This window comes from Wyeomyia smithii, chromosome 2, assembly GCF_029784165.1.
Source record: "Wyeomyia smithii strain HCP4-BCI-WySm-NY-G18 chromosome 2, ASM2978416v1, whole genome shotgun sequence".
Taxonomy (NCBI): domain Eukaryota; kingdom Metazoa; phylum Arthropoda; class Insecta; order Diptera; family Culicidae; genus Wyeomyia; species Wyeomyia smithii.
In genome coordinates, this window is record NC_073695.1 from 32,312,544 (window position 1) to 32,330,379 (window position 17,836).

Genomic DNA, 17,836 nt, shown 5'->3' on the forward strand with positions numbered 1-17,836 from the left:
AGCGAACCGGGTTTTCTAATTTTCTACATGGATACTTCAATCGCTTTTAGAAATACATTTGCCTACCTATATTCTAGATCGAGAGTTACCATTAGTAAATAACCATGCGGCCCCATCAATTCAGATTGAAAGCAAGTGCACTGTATTTTGACCTTATAGTATGATGAGCAATCAATACAAAACATGCCTAACCTTAAAGACGCTATACGTTGCTTCTGGAGCAAATACATACATGGAACACAAAGTTATTCATTCGAGAAACATGGATATTTGATGTTTATTGAGCATCATTAACATTCATTGCGAATATGAGACGTACGTGAAACTGCGTTTGTTATCAAACGGCAAATCTATGAGAATTATCGTGATACGCGTAAATACGTAAAAACGTCTTCACATTTGTAGATTCTCGCTTCAATGATGTTACTCATCGGTCTTTTTACCAGGAGCTTGATACCATTACACAAGCGAGGTTGATTATTATTCCGCAACATTATAATTACCGATTCAACCGTCAACCGCAAATTGTGATATAAAAACCCAGTTAATTCCAGCGAATTCAGAAACTCAGCCAACTGATAAAAATCTGTGGGAAATGTTATGTGAGCCTATGAATCAGAAGCTTGTAGCAACTCCTTCTCATTGAAATCACTTGGACTATAGCAGAATTTCACCGGAATCGACCAAAACCAACAAAAAATCACTTCGAGTTCTTGCAACAACACAAATTGGTTTGCAATTTTTTATGTTTGTACGTACCAAAAGAGTGATTTTCTTTTGAAAATACTGAATACCAATTGAATCCAATGTAAAAAATCACAAAAAATCAAATTAAAGCAAAATACTTAGAAAAAGTGACGTAGCCACTCCCAGAGCTTTTGCAGTAGAATTTGTTTTTTCAATGTTAGAGTTCATCATTACTGTTTATTAGAGTGCCAATGGATTGCATGGGAAAAATTTGGTTCAAATTAGCAGTAGGTCTACTCGCAAAAAAAAAACCATGTAAAATTTCGGTTCAATGAGACTTCGGGATGTGTAGTCCCAAAACGGTCACAGTTTCACATATATGATCGATGAAAAAATGCACAGAAATTGTCGATATGAAATTATCAAAATCGAGCTTTTTTTTAATCAAATGTCTGTTTCTTTAAGTCCGGGAAAAATCAGCTATCTTAAACAATCAATTTTTCGATATCAACAATTTTCTGCTTTTTTCATCGGCCAAAAAAGTAAAGCTTTAACCGCCTTGAGGCACGACTTCCGGATGTCCGATTGCAAACGCTAAGTTAATTATTTAAACATTTGCCAGAGTCTTGTAATGCAGAATTCTCCGTACGTGCGGATAAAATAAAGACCGCCCCAATTCAAGTCTGTTGCTAGATTGATTTTATGTATTAAACAAATTCAACTGAAACCCCAGAAAGAAACAGTTTTTTTTTCCAAATTTTCCCCTGTCCTTTTCTAGCTTTTGACATTGGACTAACGTCTATATCGAAGTTTGGCGCTTGATTTTGAAAATCTAGTAATTCAACCAGGGAAAACCAGGGAAAAGTGGTCAGGTTTTGAGCGCTCATATATAACTCATTTCTTTTTAGAATATCGAGGTTTTGGCATCAACCGATCATAAATTCTTTTACGGTTAAATTTATGTAACAAAAACAACCTATTGTTTGAGACACACTATTGAAAAATTGGTAAATAACATCGATTGTCAAAATCATACCGAGTAACCAATAACTACTTCTCTTCCCAAGCACAGCCGGCACTAACGGATACAATCGATCTGATTTTGTAAACGATTTTGTGTTGTTGTTTTACTCGAGGTCACTGTTTTCGATCCTTTTTTTTTCTTTTTTTACCATTACCCGTTTTACAAACTTATACCGGTATACGCACGCCATCGAGTTGAATTTCGTGCGTTCGTGCGTTGACCGGCAACGCGGACGGTTCTTTCTGGAAAGCGAATGGTGGCAAATATTGATCGTTTATAATAGCGCATGCCATCGAAATGAATTTTTCATTTGTTCATAGACTGGCAAAACGGACTGTTCTTTCCAAAGCAGTAGAAAGCGAGTGGTGGCAAATATTAGTCGCTTATGAAAGCGAATGCCATCGAAATTAATTTCTCAATTGTTAATTGACCGGCAAAGCGGACGGTTCTGCTCCAGAAAACGGGTGGTGGCAAATATTGGCCGTTTATAAAAGCACATATCATCGAATTAAATTTCTCAATTGTTTATTGACCGGCAAAGCGGACGGTTCTTTCTGGAGCAGCAGAAAGAGGATGGTGGCAAATATTAGTAGCTTATTAAAGCGCATGCTATCGAATTAAATTTCTCATTCGTTCGTATGTATGGATTACTATTGCACGTGTGTGGGTGTTTATCAAAGATACAGTATTTTCTCGTTTATTTATTAACATTCATTGAAAATAGTAAAACAGCTGAACGAACACGGTTGTAAATTCGACTTTACAGCAGCGATTTAAATTTTCTTCAGCCAGTCTTTGTTCATTGAGAAAAAATTACTGCCGATGAAAAAATATCACTTATTTGCTAGAAACTTCATGTAGATCAAAACAGGTTATTTTAAGTACTATTAATCATCGGTGAAAAGAGTACCATAAATTATCGGTAAAGTTTTCTCAATGAGCATACATTCAATTTCCGATTTTGTTTCTCAGTGCGTGGTTTTGTTTTTGTTTCTTGCACACAAAGAAAAAAAAACAAGCTAGTTTCTATCGTGAAAAATAACAAAACATTTAGAAATGCTCTAAATCATAATTAAAGAAGTTAATATATTTTCCTGTCTCTCGCCAAAACCTTGATAACAACTACGCAAAAAGCGTGTAATTGAGTTCTTGCTTTTTTAAGGCTATTGAAATAAATGTAATTTCTCAAAATACATGAAGTTATATGCTGGGCTGGAGCTAAGGTGTTTCTAAAGTGACAGCGTTAATATAAAAGATCCATGCCATGTGTCTTGGATACCACCCTTCTACTTTTTTATTTCTTGGCTTTGAAAGCTTTATTACTATTCTTTTTTGTTACCTACTCATTCTGCTACCATGCGGTCGTCGTTAGTTATCATGGACAACAAGGTGTCTAGTTCCAGCATATTATTCTGACGAAAGAATGTCGGGAAAATATACTATTTCAGACTATGCAACAGAAGGTCCAACGTCTGTGTGAAGGAATGAAAATTTGTGTCTGCACCTCTGGGCAGGCCTTTTAACCTTCACCTTTATGAGTGAATCGTCTAGCGACGATGACGCAATTCAACTTCGGCTTCAAACCGACTTGAGATCTACTTCGTTTCGTTTCGCTCTTCCTCGTCGTTTCATTTTCGGCGTACTCGTAACGTCAGTTCAAATTGAACTGCCAGAACTTATTCGATCAGTTTTTTCGTCAATTTCAAATTTATCGTCAGCTGCATGATAACGAAAAACCGAAGCAAGTTATTGCGCCGATTTTTCTTCTTTATATTGATTTGTGAGCTGTGAAGTGAGGACAAGCAAGTTTGGTGCTGTGATTGATGTATCAGGTTGCAAACTTGGCAACTATAATACAGAATAGTTACATGTCACATGTTACACGTCTCAAGCACGTATTATTTATTACATTCATTTCACATGTAACATGTTACAAATCGCACAAATTAGCTCTTAAGTCTCTGAAAAAATGTTAGTGGCTGGGTTCCCGTGGTTCTGTGGTTAACGATGTCGGTCGGCTAGCTCTCTCACACGGTTGTGATATCGTGTTCGAATCCCACTCAGGTCGAGGATCTTTCCGAGCTGGAATTTTTTTCAACCCAGCACTGGGGCACGGTGTACCGTTGTACTTATCCGAACAACATGCAAAATGTGCCAAAAAAAATATCGATAACGAATTTTCTAAACTTATTCAGTTGATCGAGATCGCTATTAGCCCCCAGGCTAACATACGATATTGTTGTTGTTGTTGTTGTTGTTGTTGTTGTTGTTGTTGTTGTTGTTATTGTTGTTGTTGTTGTTGTTGTTGTTGTTGTTGTTGTTGTTGTTGTTGTTGTTGTTGTTGTTTGGAATTGATTGTTGACCGAACTACGCAACATTGAATTTAAATAGCACGTGCGTTGCACGGTAAACGGTATCGCTGATTAGAGTAAAAAAAAATCATTTCGTTCATCTCCTAAGTTGTTCTCTTCGATTCTCCCTCTTCAATATTCTCTCGCACTCATTTCTCTACTGCAACGCAACCCGTATTGAGAGTGAGTGATGTAAGCGCGTCAAACCTCTGTTTTTCTGGTACCGTTTTGTAATTTGATAGTAATTGATTAGGTTATATTTTCTCTGTCAACCTGTCTCCCTTTTCAGTACTCCAAAACTCATTTTTTTTCATGAACCCCCAGGGAAAATCTGGCTACGCCACTTACAGTACTACTGAAAGATATTATTTCTTCGCATGTGTTGAAATTTGGTTTCAGTCTGCTTATCGCAAAATTCATGGTTTATTGTGTATGTATTCAAAAGTCCTAATGTTGATTGACCAAATAGGTTTGATGAGAATGGGAATTTTTGAATTTACAAACCCGTCCTTCTTGACACTATGAATTATGAGTTGCGCAAGTTTTGAACAAAACCGACGATATACCAGTTTTGTTTCCACAAAACTGGGGATATGCCTACACGTCGACGAATGGTACCACACAGAAGCGTTGTGGACATACTGTTTAAACGTTATGTACTCAACGGGGTACCCGGGTACCTTTTTAGGTTTCACGAGACGAAATTTCATTGTTCAATGCAATCAATAGTGATAAAAATCGGTGACATCTTAAAGCTCATTAAAAACAAAGATGACTAGAACAAGATACCTGTATACAAGTTAGTTCACGCGCAGCGACGATCAGCGACGATCATCGTTTTCATCCGATTTCGATAGTTCAAGTACCAAAACATTCAGTAACTACTTTGAAATTAGTGTCAACGGTGCTCCGGAAGAAAATTCTCATTGCCGGAAATCCGGTTTTTCAGAGATATATTCTGAAACAGAGGAATTTTATGAATATTTGAAAAGAATCTTACAATTATTTGTTCAAAGCTCATAAAATTATAAAAATTATAAAATGGTCCTTCGGGAACAGATTCCACCGGGGCTTTTGGTGACTATAAAAACAATTAAAAATACAACGTCACATACCACCCAATATGGATATTTTTAGGTTACCGGGAACCTAGTCAGTCGAGAATGTACTATTCGGCTATGAAAAAACTAGTTACATTTTTCTGGTGGAAGATGAGACGTATGGATGGTTCTCTATTAACAGTAGCGTAGCGGGTTGTAGCATACGTCCTTTCGAGCGGCCTTCCGGCAGTTAAGCATTTTAACATTCGTCATGGCGGACGAAAACGTGCATGTAGGCATGTTTTTGAGTTCTCTTTTCATTTCATTTATCAATTTCTGCTCAGTTTCTCGACAGAATTGTTGGAGTAAATCTTACACTTTAGGTTTGCCCAGAAATCCTCGATAAAACGAAACTTGGGGACGTTGGGTGGGCTCGCCAACATGGGTATCACATCGAAATTCAGCCGCTGCATCTCCTCCAACGATTACTTCGAGTGATGAGCCGACGCCAAATCCGGCCAAAACACCGCGTCTTCGGACTTATGGTGTTTCATGATAAACGAGCCAACTTCGAGCAGGCACTTCGTACTACAAATTTTACCGTTCATGACCAGTCCGAAGCGAAAGAAGAGCGGCTTTGACACCCTCTTCTCGCTGATTGTCTGCCCCAGTAGCACCGGCTTGGGGAACTTGGTGTGTAAAATGAACTTCACCTCGGTGCTCATTTTGTTCGCGGGGGAAGTAAAAAACGAAGTGCCTTGCCAGTCGTTGCCATTTAGGGTGAAACGGGTCTTGTCGTCCATCACCACCTCCACTACGCGATTTGCCGGGAAAATTGACTTGTTTCAACTTTTTGATTCGACACGGCACAATGCACTTAAGCTACACCGTTGAGAAATATGCAAAAAGATATATAAGAAGATACAAAAAAAACACTACTGCTGCTGTTTATTTGAGCGAGTAATAATTGTTTTTCCTGGACAGTGAGCCAATCTCTCGTCTTCTTCTTCTTGCTTAATTTTTTTCCAACGGTTGTGGTATCAGCGTGTTTGCTCTGACTGTAGTGGTGAAGCTGTTTTAACTTCTTCCTTCATGATTTGTGTCTTTGCTAATGATGCTGTTGCTTTCATGGTAGAAGTCTCGGCTTTTCGGATATTAGCTAGTTGACTGGGGATGGATGGAGAGGTTTTAGGTTGCTTTTCAGTTGGTAGTGGTGAATTACGCTTTGTTGCTTTATTGCATGATGATCCGAAATGCACTTCTTTTGTACGAAATTGGCAAGTTGCTAGCTGGCCAACGTACGAAACACGGCTTAAAAGTGATTCAGTTAAATTATCGAACTCGAATTTGACATAACTAGGTAGTGGCCGATGCAAGCGCATTCGCAATTTGCATACGTCGCTGAACACGCCACCAAAGAAATTTTTCCACTTATCGTATCTGGAAGAAATTACTTCCCCATATACCTCCATTTGCATGCTGATCGCATTCGACTCTACCTGGAAAGGCAGATCGTGTACTTTCACTTCAATGGCATCGTCTTCAATATGCACTGGGATGGTGTAACTTTTTTGTTCGTGACAACTAGCGTGTTTGAAATTGGTTTTGCTTCACGAACTGCTCTGCAATTTCACGGCCTCCGTAATACGTTATTAGAACGCAATGTCGGACGTGGTGCATCTGTATGGCCTTGCAAAGACTGAAATCTAGAGTCATGCGGTCTCTGAGGAGTTTTTCTTCCTCTTAAATCGGAGGCCGCATAAAGCATAGTCGAAAATCTACACAGACAGTCAAGCATGGAAATTTTCACTCACTAGCAATATTCCATGCAAATGTGCTCTTTGATTCATCAAGTATCGTTCAATTGTTTCTACTCGCGTACAAGTTTTCCATAAAACGCTGCTGATTGTTTTTCGCTTCGAAGTAGGGAACCTGTATATTAGAGAAATGACAAGACACTCACCGTTAAGGCAACTGTCAACATCAAAACGGATAACGGCAATGCAAAATTATACAGCTGGCTCGTTTTGATGTTGACAGTTCCCTTAACGGTGAGTGTCTCGGCGTCTCTCTAGTGTATAGGCTGGCTACTTCTAAGAGTTCCCTGAATGATACAAACACGATAGTATTTACTGTATCCAAGTTCACTTGCATTCAACGGTATCGCGAGAATTTTTAAGATATTATCGCCAGTGATACAAAATTATGAATCCAAATGAACGTTAGATTGCGTTCAACTGTATGCTTACTGGAGCAAGTAGGTATAATCAATGCTTACGGAAATGGTAGCATGGTGCATTAGCATGTGATATTTGAAATCACTAAGAATCATCGCGGTATATCACAGTGAAAGCACGACGTGGAGTAGCCGAATTACGCCTGCAAGCAACCAACATTTGAAAGGATCGTTGCGATCGCTCGAGTGCAATCGTTTACGGTTCTTTCGTATATATATATATATATATATATATATATATATATATATATATATATATATATATATATATATATATATATATATATATATATATATATATATATATATATATATATATATATATATATATATTCGCTATATGTTGCTCGCTCCACCTTAGTCAGCCTATACACCAGAGAGACGCCGAGACACTCACCGTTAAGGCACCTGTCAACATCAAAACGGGCGAGCTGTATAATTTTGCATTGCCGTTATCCGTTTTGATGTTGACAGTTGCCTTAACGGTGAGTGTCTTGTCATTTCTCTAATATACAGGTTCCCTACTCCACCTAAAGCAGGCAATACTGGAACAAATTATCAAAGAAAGCTACCATATTTTTCTTTGATATGGGTCGTTTCTCGCACCAAATGGAAACACAACGTACGGCAATCTCGTTCAAACAAAGGGAAACGAATGTCTATTGTTCTAGCGGAAAGTAGCCCTTGCGTGTGTTCTGGTTGGTATATGAGTACGAACTGGGGAAAATCGACTTGATTATCTTATTCAGGCGTTGCCGCTGCGTCATTGCCTGCAGCTCCGATGCTAGTGGACGGGACTGCCACTTGCTGACATGTATGTCCAAGTTCGCCAGGTACTTTTTCATTGCTTGGTCGGTTGCATCGATCTCCCGGCCAAGCGCACGCAGCGATGTAGCCACTTTTCTCTCGGTCTTCCTCTTCAGCATCCTGTAAAGCTTCTTGTCGCTTAGGGTCGATGGCTGTCCAGAACCGGGGTTTCTTTCGATGCTTTGATTGTTGTCCAACGGTGCCAAGATGTTGTAGATGCCGGAACGGGCGTATCCGGTGTCCACGAACTGCCGCACGATGTCCGTTTTCAACGCGGCGGGGTACCGATCTTTAAACGCGCACACTTCTGAACAGAGTACCTTCACTGTTTTCGCCATCCAGTTTAAAGTTCGACTGATAGAGCTGTCAATTTTTTCAAGTTATGGAAAGAAAAATGAAATGAGGCGAACAAGCGTAGGCTGAAAACTTAAAAAATACAGACAAAAAAATATGAAAAGAAACGTGTTCTGGAGACTCTTTGACTCATGTTTTTCAGAGATGGCTGGACCGATTTTCATAACATCAGTGTCAAATGGAAGGTCTAGTTGCCTCATAAGACCCTATTGATTTTTTTGGCAATCGGACTATTACTTTGCCTGTTATGTTTAAAAATGTGAAATCCAGTAATGAAAAGAAACATCTTCCGAAGACTACTTAAACTCACTCGCTTTTCTCAGAGATGGATTACCCGATTTTCACAAAATTAGTGTCAAATGAAAGGTTTAACTGCCTCATAACACCCTGTTGAATTTAATTGTAATCGGACTGTAAATTTGTCTGTAATGTGTCAAAACGTGAAAATCACGAAACTTCATTATCTCAAAAACTACACGATCGATTTGAACAGTTTTTTTTTTTAAAGGGGGGGATTTGTTAGTAGCTTAAGTATTTATGATAAATATTAGTAAATAATGAGTATGTGTGTCCAATCGCAAATGGTGACTTCTCAACACTGTTAGAAATTTGTAATTTGAATTGATAGGATTTGTTAGCTTTCGCAATTAGGACTTATCATTCGTAGGGATTTAAACCAACTTGTCAGAAAAGGGGTAGTAAACTTACAACTAACTTAATTGCTAAATTATTGGCTATAAAGAGAGCTTATCGTAGTAATTGAGGATTGCAACGATTTTTGTCGAAAATTGTTAATAATTTTATTTGACATATGTAATTCGAGTGTACCAAACCAAGGAGGACGCTTCAAAATTATTTTCAGAATTTTATTCTGAATCCTTTGGAGCGTTTTCTTCCTTGTTGAACAGCAACTTGACCAGATTAGTACAGCATAAAGCATTGCTGGTCTAAAAATTTATTTGTAAATCAAAAGTTTGTTCTTTAAACAAAGTTTAGAATTCCTGTTAATGAGAGGTTATAAACATCTCGTATATTTGATACACTTGGCTTGTATACTCTCAATGTGCTCTTTGAAAATAAGTTTTTTATCATAAATTAGTCCCAAGTACTTAACCTTGTCAGACCAACGTAAAATAACCCCATTCAGCTTGACAACGTGATTATTGTTTGGCTTAAGGAAAGAAGCCCTAGGCTTATGCGGAAAAATTATCATTAGAGTTTTAGAAGCATTGGGAGAGATTTTCCACTTTTGCAAGTAGGAAGAAAAAATATCTAAACTTTTCTGCAATCGACTGCATATGACACGAAGACTTTTTCCTTATACGGAAATGCTTGTGTCATCGCAGAACAATGACTTTGTGCATCCTGGAGGTAAATCAGGAAGATCTGAAGTGAATATGTTGTACAGGACTGGACCCAAGACTGAACCTTGGGGCACACCTGCTCTGACAGGAAATCTATCAGATTTTGAATTCTGATAGACAACCTGCAGAGTTCGATCAGTAAGATAATTTTTTTAAATTTTGATTAGGAAAATTGGAAAATTCAAAGTTTGCAATTTCGCAATCAAACCTTTATGCCAAACACTGTCGAATGCTTTTTCTATGTCTAAAAGAGCAGCTCCAGTGGAATAACCTTCAGATTTGTTAGCTCGTATCATATTAGTAACTCTGAGCAATTGATGAGTAGTGGAATGCCCATGGCAAAATCCAAACTGTTCATCTGCAAAAATTGAATTTTCGTTAATGTGTGACATCATTCTGTTAAAAATAATTCTCTCAAACAGTTCACTTATTGAAGAAAGCAAACTGATTGGTCGATAACTTGAAACTTCAGCTGGGTTCTCATCCGGTTTTAAAATTGGAGTAATTTTTGCATTTTTCCATAATTTGGAAAAAAATGCAATTTTGAAGCAGCAATTGAAAATTTTAACTAAAAATTCCATTGTGCTCTCAGGGAGATGTTTGATTAGTATATTAAAGATTCCATCGTCACCAGGTGCTTTCATATTTTTGAAATTTTTAATAATTGATTTAATCTCATTCAAGTTAGTTTCAATTATTTCTGCAGGTAAAAATTCTGGAAAGAAATCAAATCAAATTGACGTGTGACTTTATTTTCAATTGGACTCACAAAATTCAAATTTGAGTTATGAACACTCTCAAACTGTTGAGCAAGTCTTTGAGCCGTTTGTTCATTGGATACAAGAAAGCGTTCACCATCTTTTAAAACTGGAATAGGCTTTGAAGGTTTTTTAAGAATCTTCGACAGCTTCCAAAAAGGTTTTGAATATGGTTTCAATTTTTCAACTTTAGTTTCAAAATTTTGATTTCTCAGAAGAGTAAATCTATGTTTAATCTCTTTCTGTAAATCTTTATAAATAGTTTTAAAACAGGGTCACGAGAACGTTGATATTGACGTCTGCGGACATTTTTCAAACGAATTAGAAGTTGAAGATTTTCGTCAATTATCGGTGAATCAAATTTCACTTGAGCCTTTGGAACAGAGTAATTCCTGGCATCAACAATTGCACATTTTAATGCTTCCAAAGCGGAATCAATATTCACTTCGTTTTGCAAATCAAGCTCATGATTGAAATTTCTCTCAATATGTGTTTTGTATCTTTCCCAATTAGCCTTGTTATAATTAAAAACAGAGCTCATAGGGTTTAAAACTGATTCATGTGATAAAGAAAAAGTTATTGGAAGATGATCAGAATCAAAGTCAGCATGTGTGATCAAATCACTACGTACCTGACTTTGATCTGTTAACACTAAATCAATTGTTGATGGGTTTCTTACAGAAGAAAAGCATGTAGGACTATTCGGAATCAAAATAGAATAGTATCCTGAAGAACAATCATTGAATAAAATTTTTCCATTGGAATTACTTTGAGAATTATTCCATGAACGATGTTTAGCGTTAAAATCGCCGATTATAAAAAATTTCGAACGATTTCTGGTGAGTTTTTGTAAATCACCTTTAAAATAATTTTTGTGCTCGCGTGTGCATTGAAATGGTTTCGATTTGAACAGAGTTGATATCAAATGAACGGGCTAGTTAAGGGAGATGGATTTCATAATGATTAAACACGTGGTTCAAAAGTTGTGAAAAGAAAGTCATATTTAAAATTGAAAAAATACGCTGCTTTGTAAGTTATTTTTGGTTCTCCAGCAGCAAACAGAAATACGGTAAATATATCATAATTCATTCTTTGACTGATCAATTGGTATTATGTATAAAGACGTGGTTTGAATTAGCTGCACTATCAATTAGCTTCGCAGGGCAAGTGTTGGATAAAATTGCAAAGCAAAGCATAAATCAATTTTCTGGTTAACCAGTTAGTTCAAGGGAACCATGTTTCCCTCAGCCACCAGCTTCCATACGCCCATCGGATCATAGCCAAGTTACTGTTGAACTAGAGATATATGATTAACATGTCAACTTTTAAGTTTATCTAGTCCAACAGTGACTTAGCTATGGTTTCATATCCGCTATCAGGAGCTTAGCGATGATCCCTTACCAGCCACAGCGATTTGGCGCGTTTTACTAATGACAGCTTGACGTAAAATTTTTTGACATATCAATTCTTTCGCTGGATTCCAGCAACATTCATTTACTGTTTTCTGTTCAGCAAATAGTTTTGCTGTATTTTCGCGAATCACCGAATCGATTACTGGTTTCCAGTAAATTTATCAATGAAATACTGGTTTACAGCAAAAATAAAATTACTGAACGAAATTCTGTAAATTGTAGAACTGAATTCCAGCAAACTTTTGAAAAAAATGCTGTGATTCAGTAAACAAATGGTTTGCTGATACACTTTCAGCAATGTACTTTGCTGAACCATAAAGTGAAATTTTGGTGTGTTGTACTACGTCAAATCTCATACTCATACTTTTGAAGTTTTTTCTTTTTATTTTTGCCTTTTCGCTGTACCTCAATTAACTCGAGTTCTTTTCCGGTATTAGGGGCCATCCACATACCACGTGGACAAATTGGGGGGGTTGTGTAATGTCCACGGTCCTTACAAAAAAAAAAGTATTTATATGGGCATTTGTCCACGGGGGGGGGGGGTGTTAAATATCGTCAAAAATCTGTCCACGTGGTATGTGGATGGCCCCTTATGAGGCACGAAACAAAAAAAAATATTTTAAACTTTGGCTAAAAACATAAATATACTTTTTGTTCTACAAAACTAATTTCACGATTTTGAAGCGGGTGTCCAATCACAACTAATAGTTGTCATTTGCTTCTAAAATTCAGACAAACTGCGATAACAACTCATGCGTGTGGGACTTGTGCGCACTATGTGTAGAGGTTTTCCATTGAAACGGCTTCACACACTGCCTTTGTCAGAACAACACTGCACTAACCGGAACCTGAGGCCGCTGTCTCTCGTCGTGATAAACGGACTGCACGGACGTACAGCAAAACTTTACTATTGACGTTCAAGTCCTATGCTACAGTTCTGCCTAAAACACAGATGGAGAACTATGCGGGCGGACCTAAGTGCATGAAACTGGGTAGGAAATCGTTTGGCGTATCAAACTGCAGCCGGTTAAATAGGTCATCACCTTTCATATTTCGGATTTTCCACTGCAGCACAGCAGTGTGCCGGCATCAACAGTTTTCTCTCCACTTCGCTCGAACTCAGAAATCAACCAGAAGGATGCCGTTCCGCATGCCAGTTGCACAAAATTTTGAAACACTTCTTCCGTGACCCGTCCCGTATCGTACGAAAGCTATTTCCGATTCTTCTTCTCCCGTAATATGTACTACTTGCGGAAAGCTAGGGCAAATCGGGGTAAAGCAGAATAGTTTTCGAAAATAACATAGGCTTAAAAGGTGGAGATTATTTCATAAATAACTATTTCAGACAAATTTCTTCTGACACAGTTCCACGCTCCTTTCCTTTGCCACTGTAAAAATTTCGGAAGCACTAAATGACTGCATTGCATGTCAGACACCGGTTTATTCCTTTATGAGTTCCGCCTCCGGAATCGAGCGAAAGAGTCCCGAAATAGCTGCAGCATACTTTCCCTCCGCCACCGGTACGAAACTGCTGTCGGAAACAAGTCACACAGTGCTCTGGTGGTGTTACTAAAACTGGTGTCATCCGCCTTCTTCCACTGAAAACAGTTAAAATAATGGCGTATTGCGCTTTTAAACAGAAAGCATTAGCAGTCAGGAAATTCTCCACACAACGCGAGGCTGATTGGAGCGAACAAAATGAAAATAACGAGCGTGGAAATATAAAAGAAGACAATCACTATCAATTTTTACCCTCAGCTTGATGATGAATGTTAACGGCACAGTTTTATTATTGTTTTCACTTCCTGGAATTATCTGTCTTGTTTTGTTAATATGGAAAGTTAGTAAAGTTGAAAAAAAATGCGAATGTCTCCAGAAGGAATTAGATTTTCAATCAGTAACTTTATTCATTTACGACATTTCTTAAATGTACTAAATTTTGAGATTTCCACACAGAATAATCGTACGTTTGTTTGTAATCATCTTTTACTCACCCAGGCACGTTTCTGAATTTCCTGCAATGCTATACGTTCGGTAAATACACAAAGGAATAATCACGAAGCGTGAAACTATCGAAAGAACACTAAACAATCCACTGTACTATGTGCCACTTTTCATTATTTGTCAAGTTTACACTTTGTTGTCGTCCATATAGTAGGGTCCAACGCTGTGTACGTTTTCACAAACCGCACCAACAATACAATGGGAAGTCCTCCTTGCTCGTGTGTATAAAAAATAACAGCTTGATTCCCACTGCACTCTACGCTAAGAGAAAAGCTTTTCGCCGTCCGACCGAGCATGGAGAAAGAAGGGTTTTAGTTACAGTTTGAGTTACAACAAATTTTTGCAGTTGTTTGCGGCTGTTGTTTTAGAGTTGTTTTCCACGAGTGCCTTTCGACTTCCTTTCCGCGTTAGGCGTGCTGCTAGTGAACTTCATCAGAACGGCAGCCGACCACAGTCATCGAGCGGGGGAGGGAGAAGCGGAGTCTTCAAAGTTTATAATGAGAAAATATCAGTAAACATCTTGTCACAAGTTATTCGCACTTCCGGCTATTATTTTTCGGATGTCAAGGGGCCGTTCAAAAGACTGGGTTGATGCCGCAAACATCTTAATAACTGGCTCATCTTTACGGTGCCAGGAAGCCTTACCTTTTAGCTTTTTAAAAGGATTTTCATTTTCAGGACGCAGCGATCTGTGTGAAGTTTCATTTGGAACGGGAGAAAAATCCGCACAAATTCAACAGTCGCATGAAGAACAAGCTGTGGTATTTCGAATACGCCACATCGGAAACGTTTGCGGCATCATGTAAAAATTTGCACGAAAATTTGGAAATTGTGGTAAGTGACGCCTGTGGGTAGAAGCTGATTGTTGCATTCAAACAACTTTTTTACAGTGCGACGGTGTTTCGTTGGAACTGGCAAACGGACCCCAGCTGCAGGGCATTGCACTGCTCAACATCCCGTACACTCACGGGGGATCAAATCTGTGGGGCGAACACTTGTCCCAGAAACGGATGCGAAAAGGTCCCTTTCGGAAGAAACTGAAAACTTCGGACAAAGAACTATCGGCCAACAGTTTCAATTCGGTCGATCTTTCTATTGCAATTCAAGGTATAGCAATTTACAGTTGGAATTGGATTTTTCTTGATATTTTCTGTACCCACAGATATTGGAGATCATCGAATTGAGGTGATTGGTTTGGAAAACTGCCTTCACATGGGCCAGGTCCGAACAGGGCTGAGGGCTTCCGGTAGACGACTGGCACAGTGTAGTGAGGTTGTGATAACCACCAAAAAGACGTTTCCAATGCAAATAGATGGAGAACCATGGATGCAAGTTCCTTGTACGGTAAGTTACTTAGAGCTGAACTGTGAAACAACCGCTAAACGACGGTTTTTATTCCACTTACTCAGATTCGATTAACCCACAAGAACCAAGTTCCAATGCTGATGGCTCCACGTTCCGAAAAGAGTGGCGGATTCTTTAATTTTCTGAAGAGATGACTAACAAAGAGGCCCGACTTAAATACTCCGGCGAACGAAGCCTAGCAGAGTCTATCCGACGCGTAAAAAACGTCGTATCAACCCTCGCGTACTTCTAGCGCTTCGTTGCAGTGTGCGTAAAATACCAACACAATTAAGCAGAATATCGACAAGTGACAACACTAGCTTTAACCGGGAACCAAAACCAAAAATACAGATCAAAGTATAGTGAATCTTTAGCTAAAAAACAAGTAGACGGCAAGTTTCATCTGGAATTAATCCAAACCATATTTCCAGATGGTCTAGGCTCAGAATCTACTTTTTATTTTATACGAAGGATTAGAAAACAACTGTAACATATTTAACTATATACAAGGTAAGACACACGATTTCGTATCGAAATTCGACTATGATAGAACTAGGAAGTGGTTTTTGCTCCAAAAACAATATTTCTCCCACCCTCCCCACCAAACCACACAAACCAATTAGTCCCACAGTGCATCACCAAAGATTAGCAACAAGAACTGATCCTATATTTACGACACAGGTCTCCCAAACTTGCTTATCGATTAGAACAACATATAAATATAACTAATCAATGTAACAACAACAAAAAAACAGTTTGGTGATTATCTAAGTTTAATTTCTGTTGATCGAAACTGCAAGCGAAAGTCGGGCCAAAAGATGCAAAAGATGTGTATATTTACATTAACGTATAGTTGAAACTTACGCCCAAGTTGTTACCATTATGTTTCGATACAGTCCGTATCTGTTGAATTGTGATTATAGACCGGATATTATTATTAATATTATTGCTGTTGCATACTATAATCCTATATCTTTATAAGCAGGTTAGTCAGTGGCCGTACTCTAATGGTATCAAAGACTCACTGAAAAGTGATCGAATGCTCGGTTTATGTGCTTTAACGTGTAATCATTAAGTAGTGTGGCGGTACTGCCACGTATCTTAAAATTTTCACACAATCTCGAAGTAGAATTAACACTTCGGATGCGATACTTTTTTGGAGTTTTGATATAGAATCGTTTTTTTTTTTCCTTATTCTACGGACAAACTTACGATAGACAGAGAAGAGCAAGGCATTCCATGGCAAATTGTGAAGAAGCGTGAGGTTTAGCTGAAAATATTTCGTTCGTTTTGATAAGCATTCTGGGTTACAACAAAATCTCCCAGATGGACTCGAGGTACGATGCTGGCCTAACAAGCCAGTCGTCGTAGGTTCGAGTCTCGGCTCGGGAGAGACTGTTTGTGTCAGTAGGATCGTAGCGTTAGCCCCGCAATTGTCCTGTACACTAAACAGTTGGCTGCGAAGTCTGTGTATAACAAACAGAAGGTCAAGTTCCGAATCGGAATGTTGCACCAAGGCTTTGCTTTGCAAATTTGTTGAAAAATAATCATTTTTTCCCTCTTTTATGTGATTGCATCGTAAAAGTTCACAATTCCAAGCCAAGAACGAATTCACAATTGAATAGAAAATGCACGAATTCTGCGAAATTGCGAATGCGAAATTTTTCTTCGCATGATTTATTTGATATGGAATAACGTCTTACGGCAACATAGAGGTGCAAATTGAAAACCCTAAACAGTGTGCGCTGGTCTTTAGTTCTAAGTTTATTCGTATTTGACTTTTTTTTCGGGAGGGAATTATATTAGGGGCCATCCACATACCACGTGGACTTTTGGGGGGGGGGGTCGTGGAATGTCCACGGTTCTTACAAAAAAAAAGAATTTATATGGGCATTTGTCCACGGGGCGAGGGGGGGGGAGTAATAATCGTTAAAAATCTGTCCACGTGGTATGTGGATGGCCTCTTAGGCGCGCTGTCGCTAACGCAACCGTTTATTTGGCAGCTGTGATGGAATATTTGATTACTGTTGTAGACCCGAATTATTTCTATTGTTAACTTCATCCGTTCAAAGTGCGTTAAGGTCAAACGCAATAGGAGCCAGAAACGGCCGACGCCGTATTTTCAAAGGCACAAAACTCGGAAAAAGGTAATGCATCACCTGTGAAAATATATCATTATTGACATATGCATTACCATACTATCGAGTGTCTTCGAAAATTAGAAGTCGGCCGTTTTTGGCTCCTATAACGTCTCACCTTGAACGTACTGATAAAGCATAGTTTCGAAAAAAAATTTCAGGGAAATCGACATTCTGTCTTCCAGTTCGAAAACCTACCGACTCGACGATCCATCCAGTTTCTAAGACATTTGGCATAAACAACTTTTTCGATATAAAAAATTGTATGCTCTTATTTATCGGCCAAAAAATAAAGCTTTAACTATTTTGAGGCACGA

At 38.4% G+C, this 17,836-nt stretch overlaps 1 protein-coding gene across 3 annotated transcripts in view; it reads left to right on the plus strand.

Moving 5' to 3' along the window:
- Nucleotides 1–17,197, plus strand: part of LOC129726161 (diacylglycerol kinase 1) — a 247,884-nt gene extending 230,687 nt beyond the window's left edge. For 2 of the 3 annotated variants that reach the window (XM_055682855.1, XM_055682856.1), the window contains exons 17-20: nt 14,716–14,871; nt 14,928–15,144; nt 15,200–15,381; nt 15,447–17,197. In XM_055682855.1, the coding sequence (XP_055538830.1) occupies nt 14,716–14,871; nt 14,928–15,144; nt 15,200–15,381; nt 15,447–15,536 (645 nt within the window). In that variant the 3' untranslated portion in view covers nt 15,537–17,197. The remainder of the gene's footprint in view (nt 1–14,715; nt 14,872–14,927; nt 15,145–15,199; nt 15,382–15,446) is intronic. The other variant, XR_008728257.1, reaches the window with a different exon arrangement.
- Nucleotides 17,198–17,836: the final 639 nt, after the last annotated feature.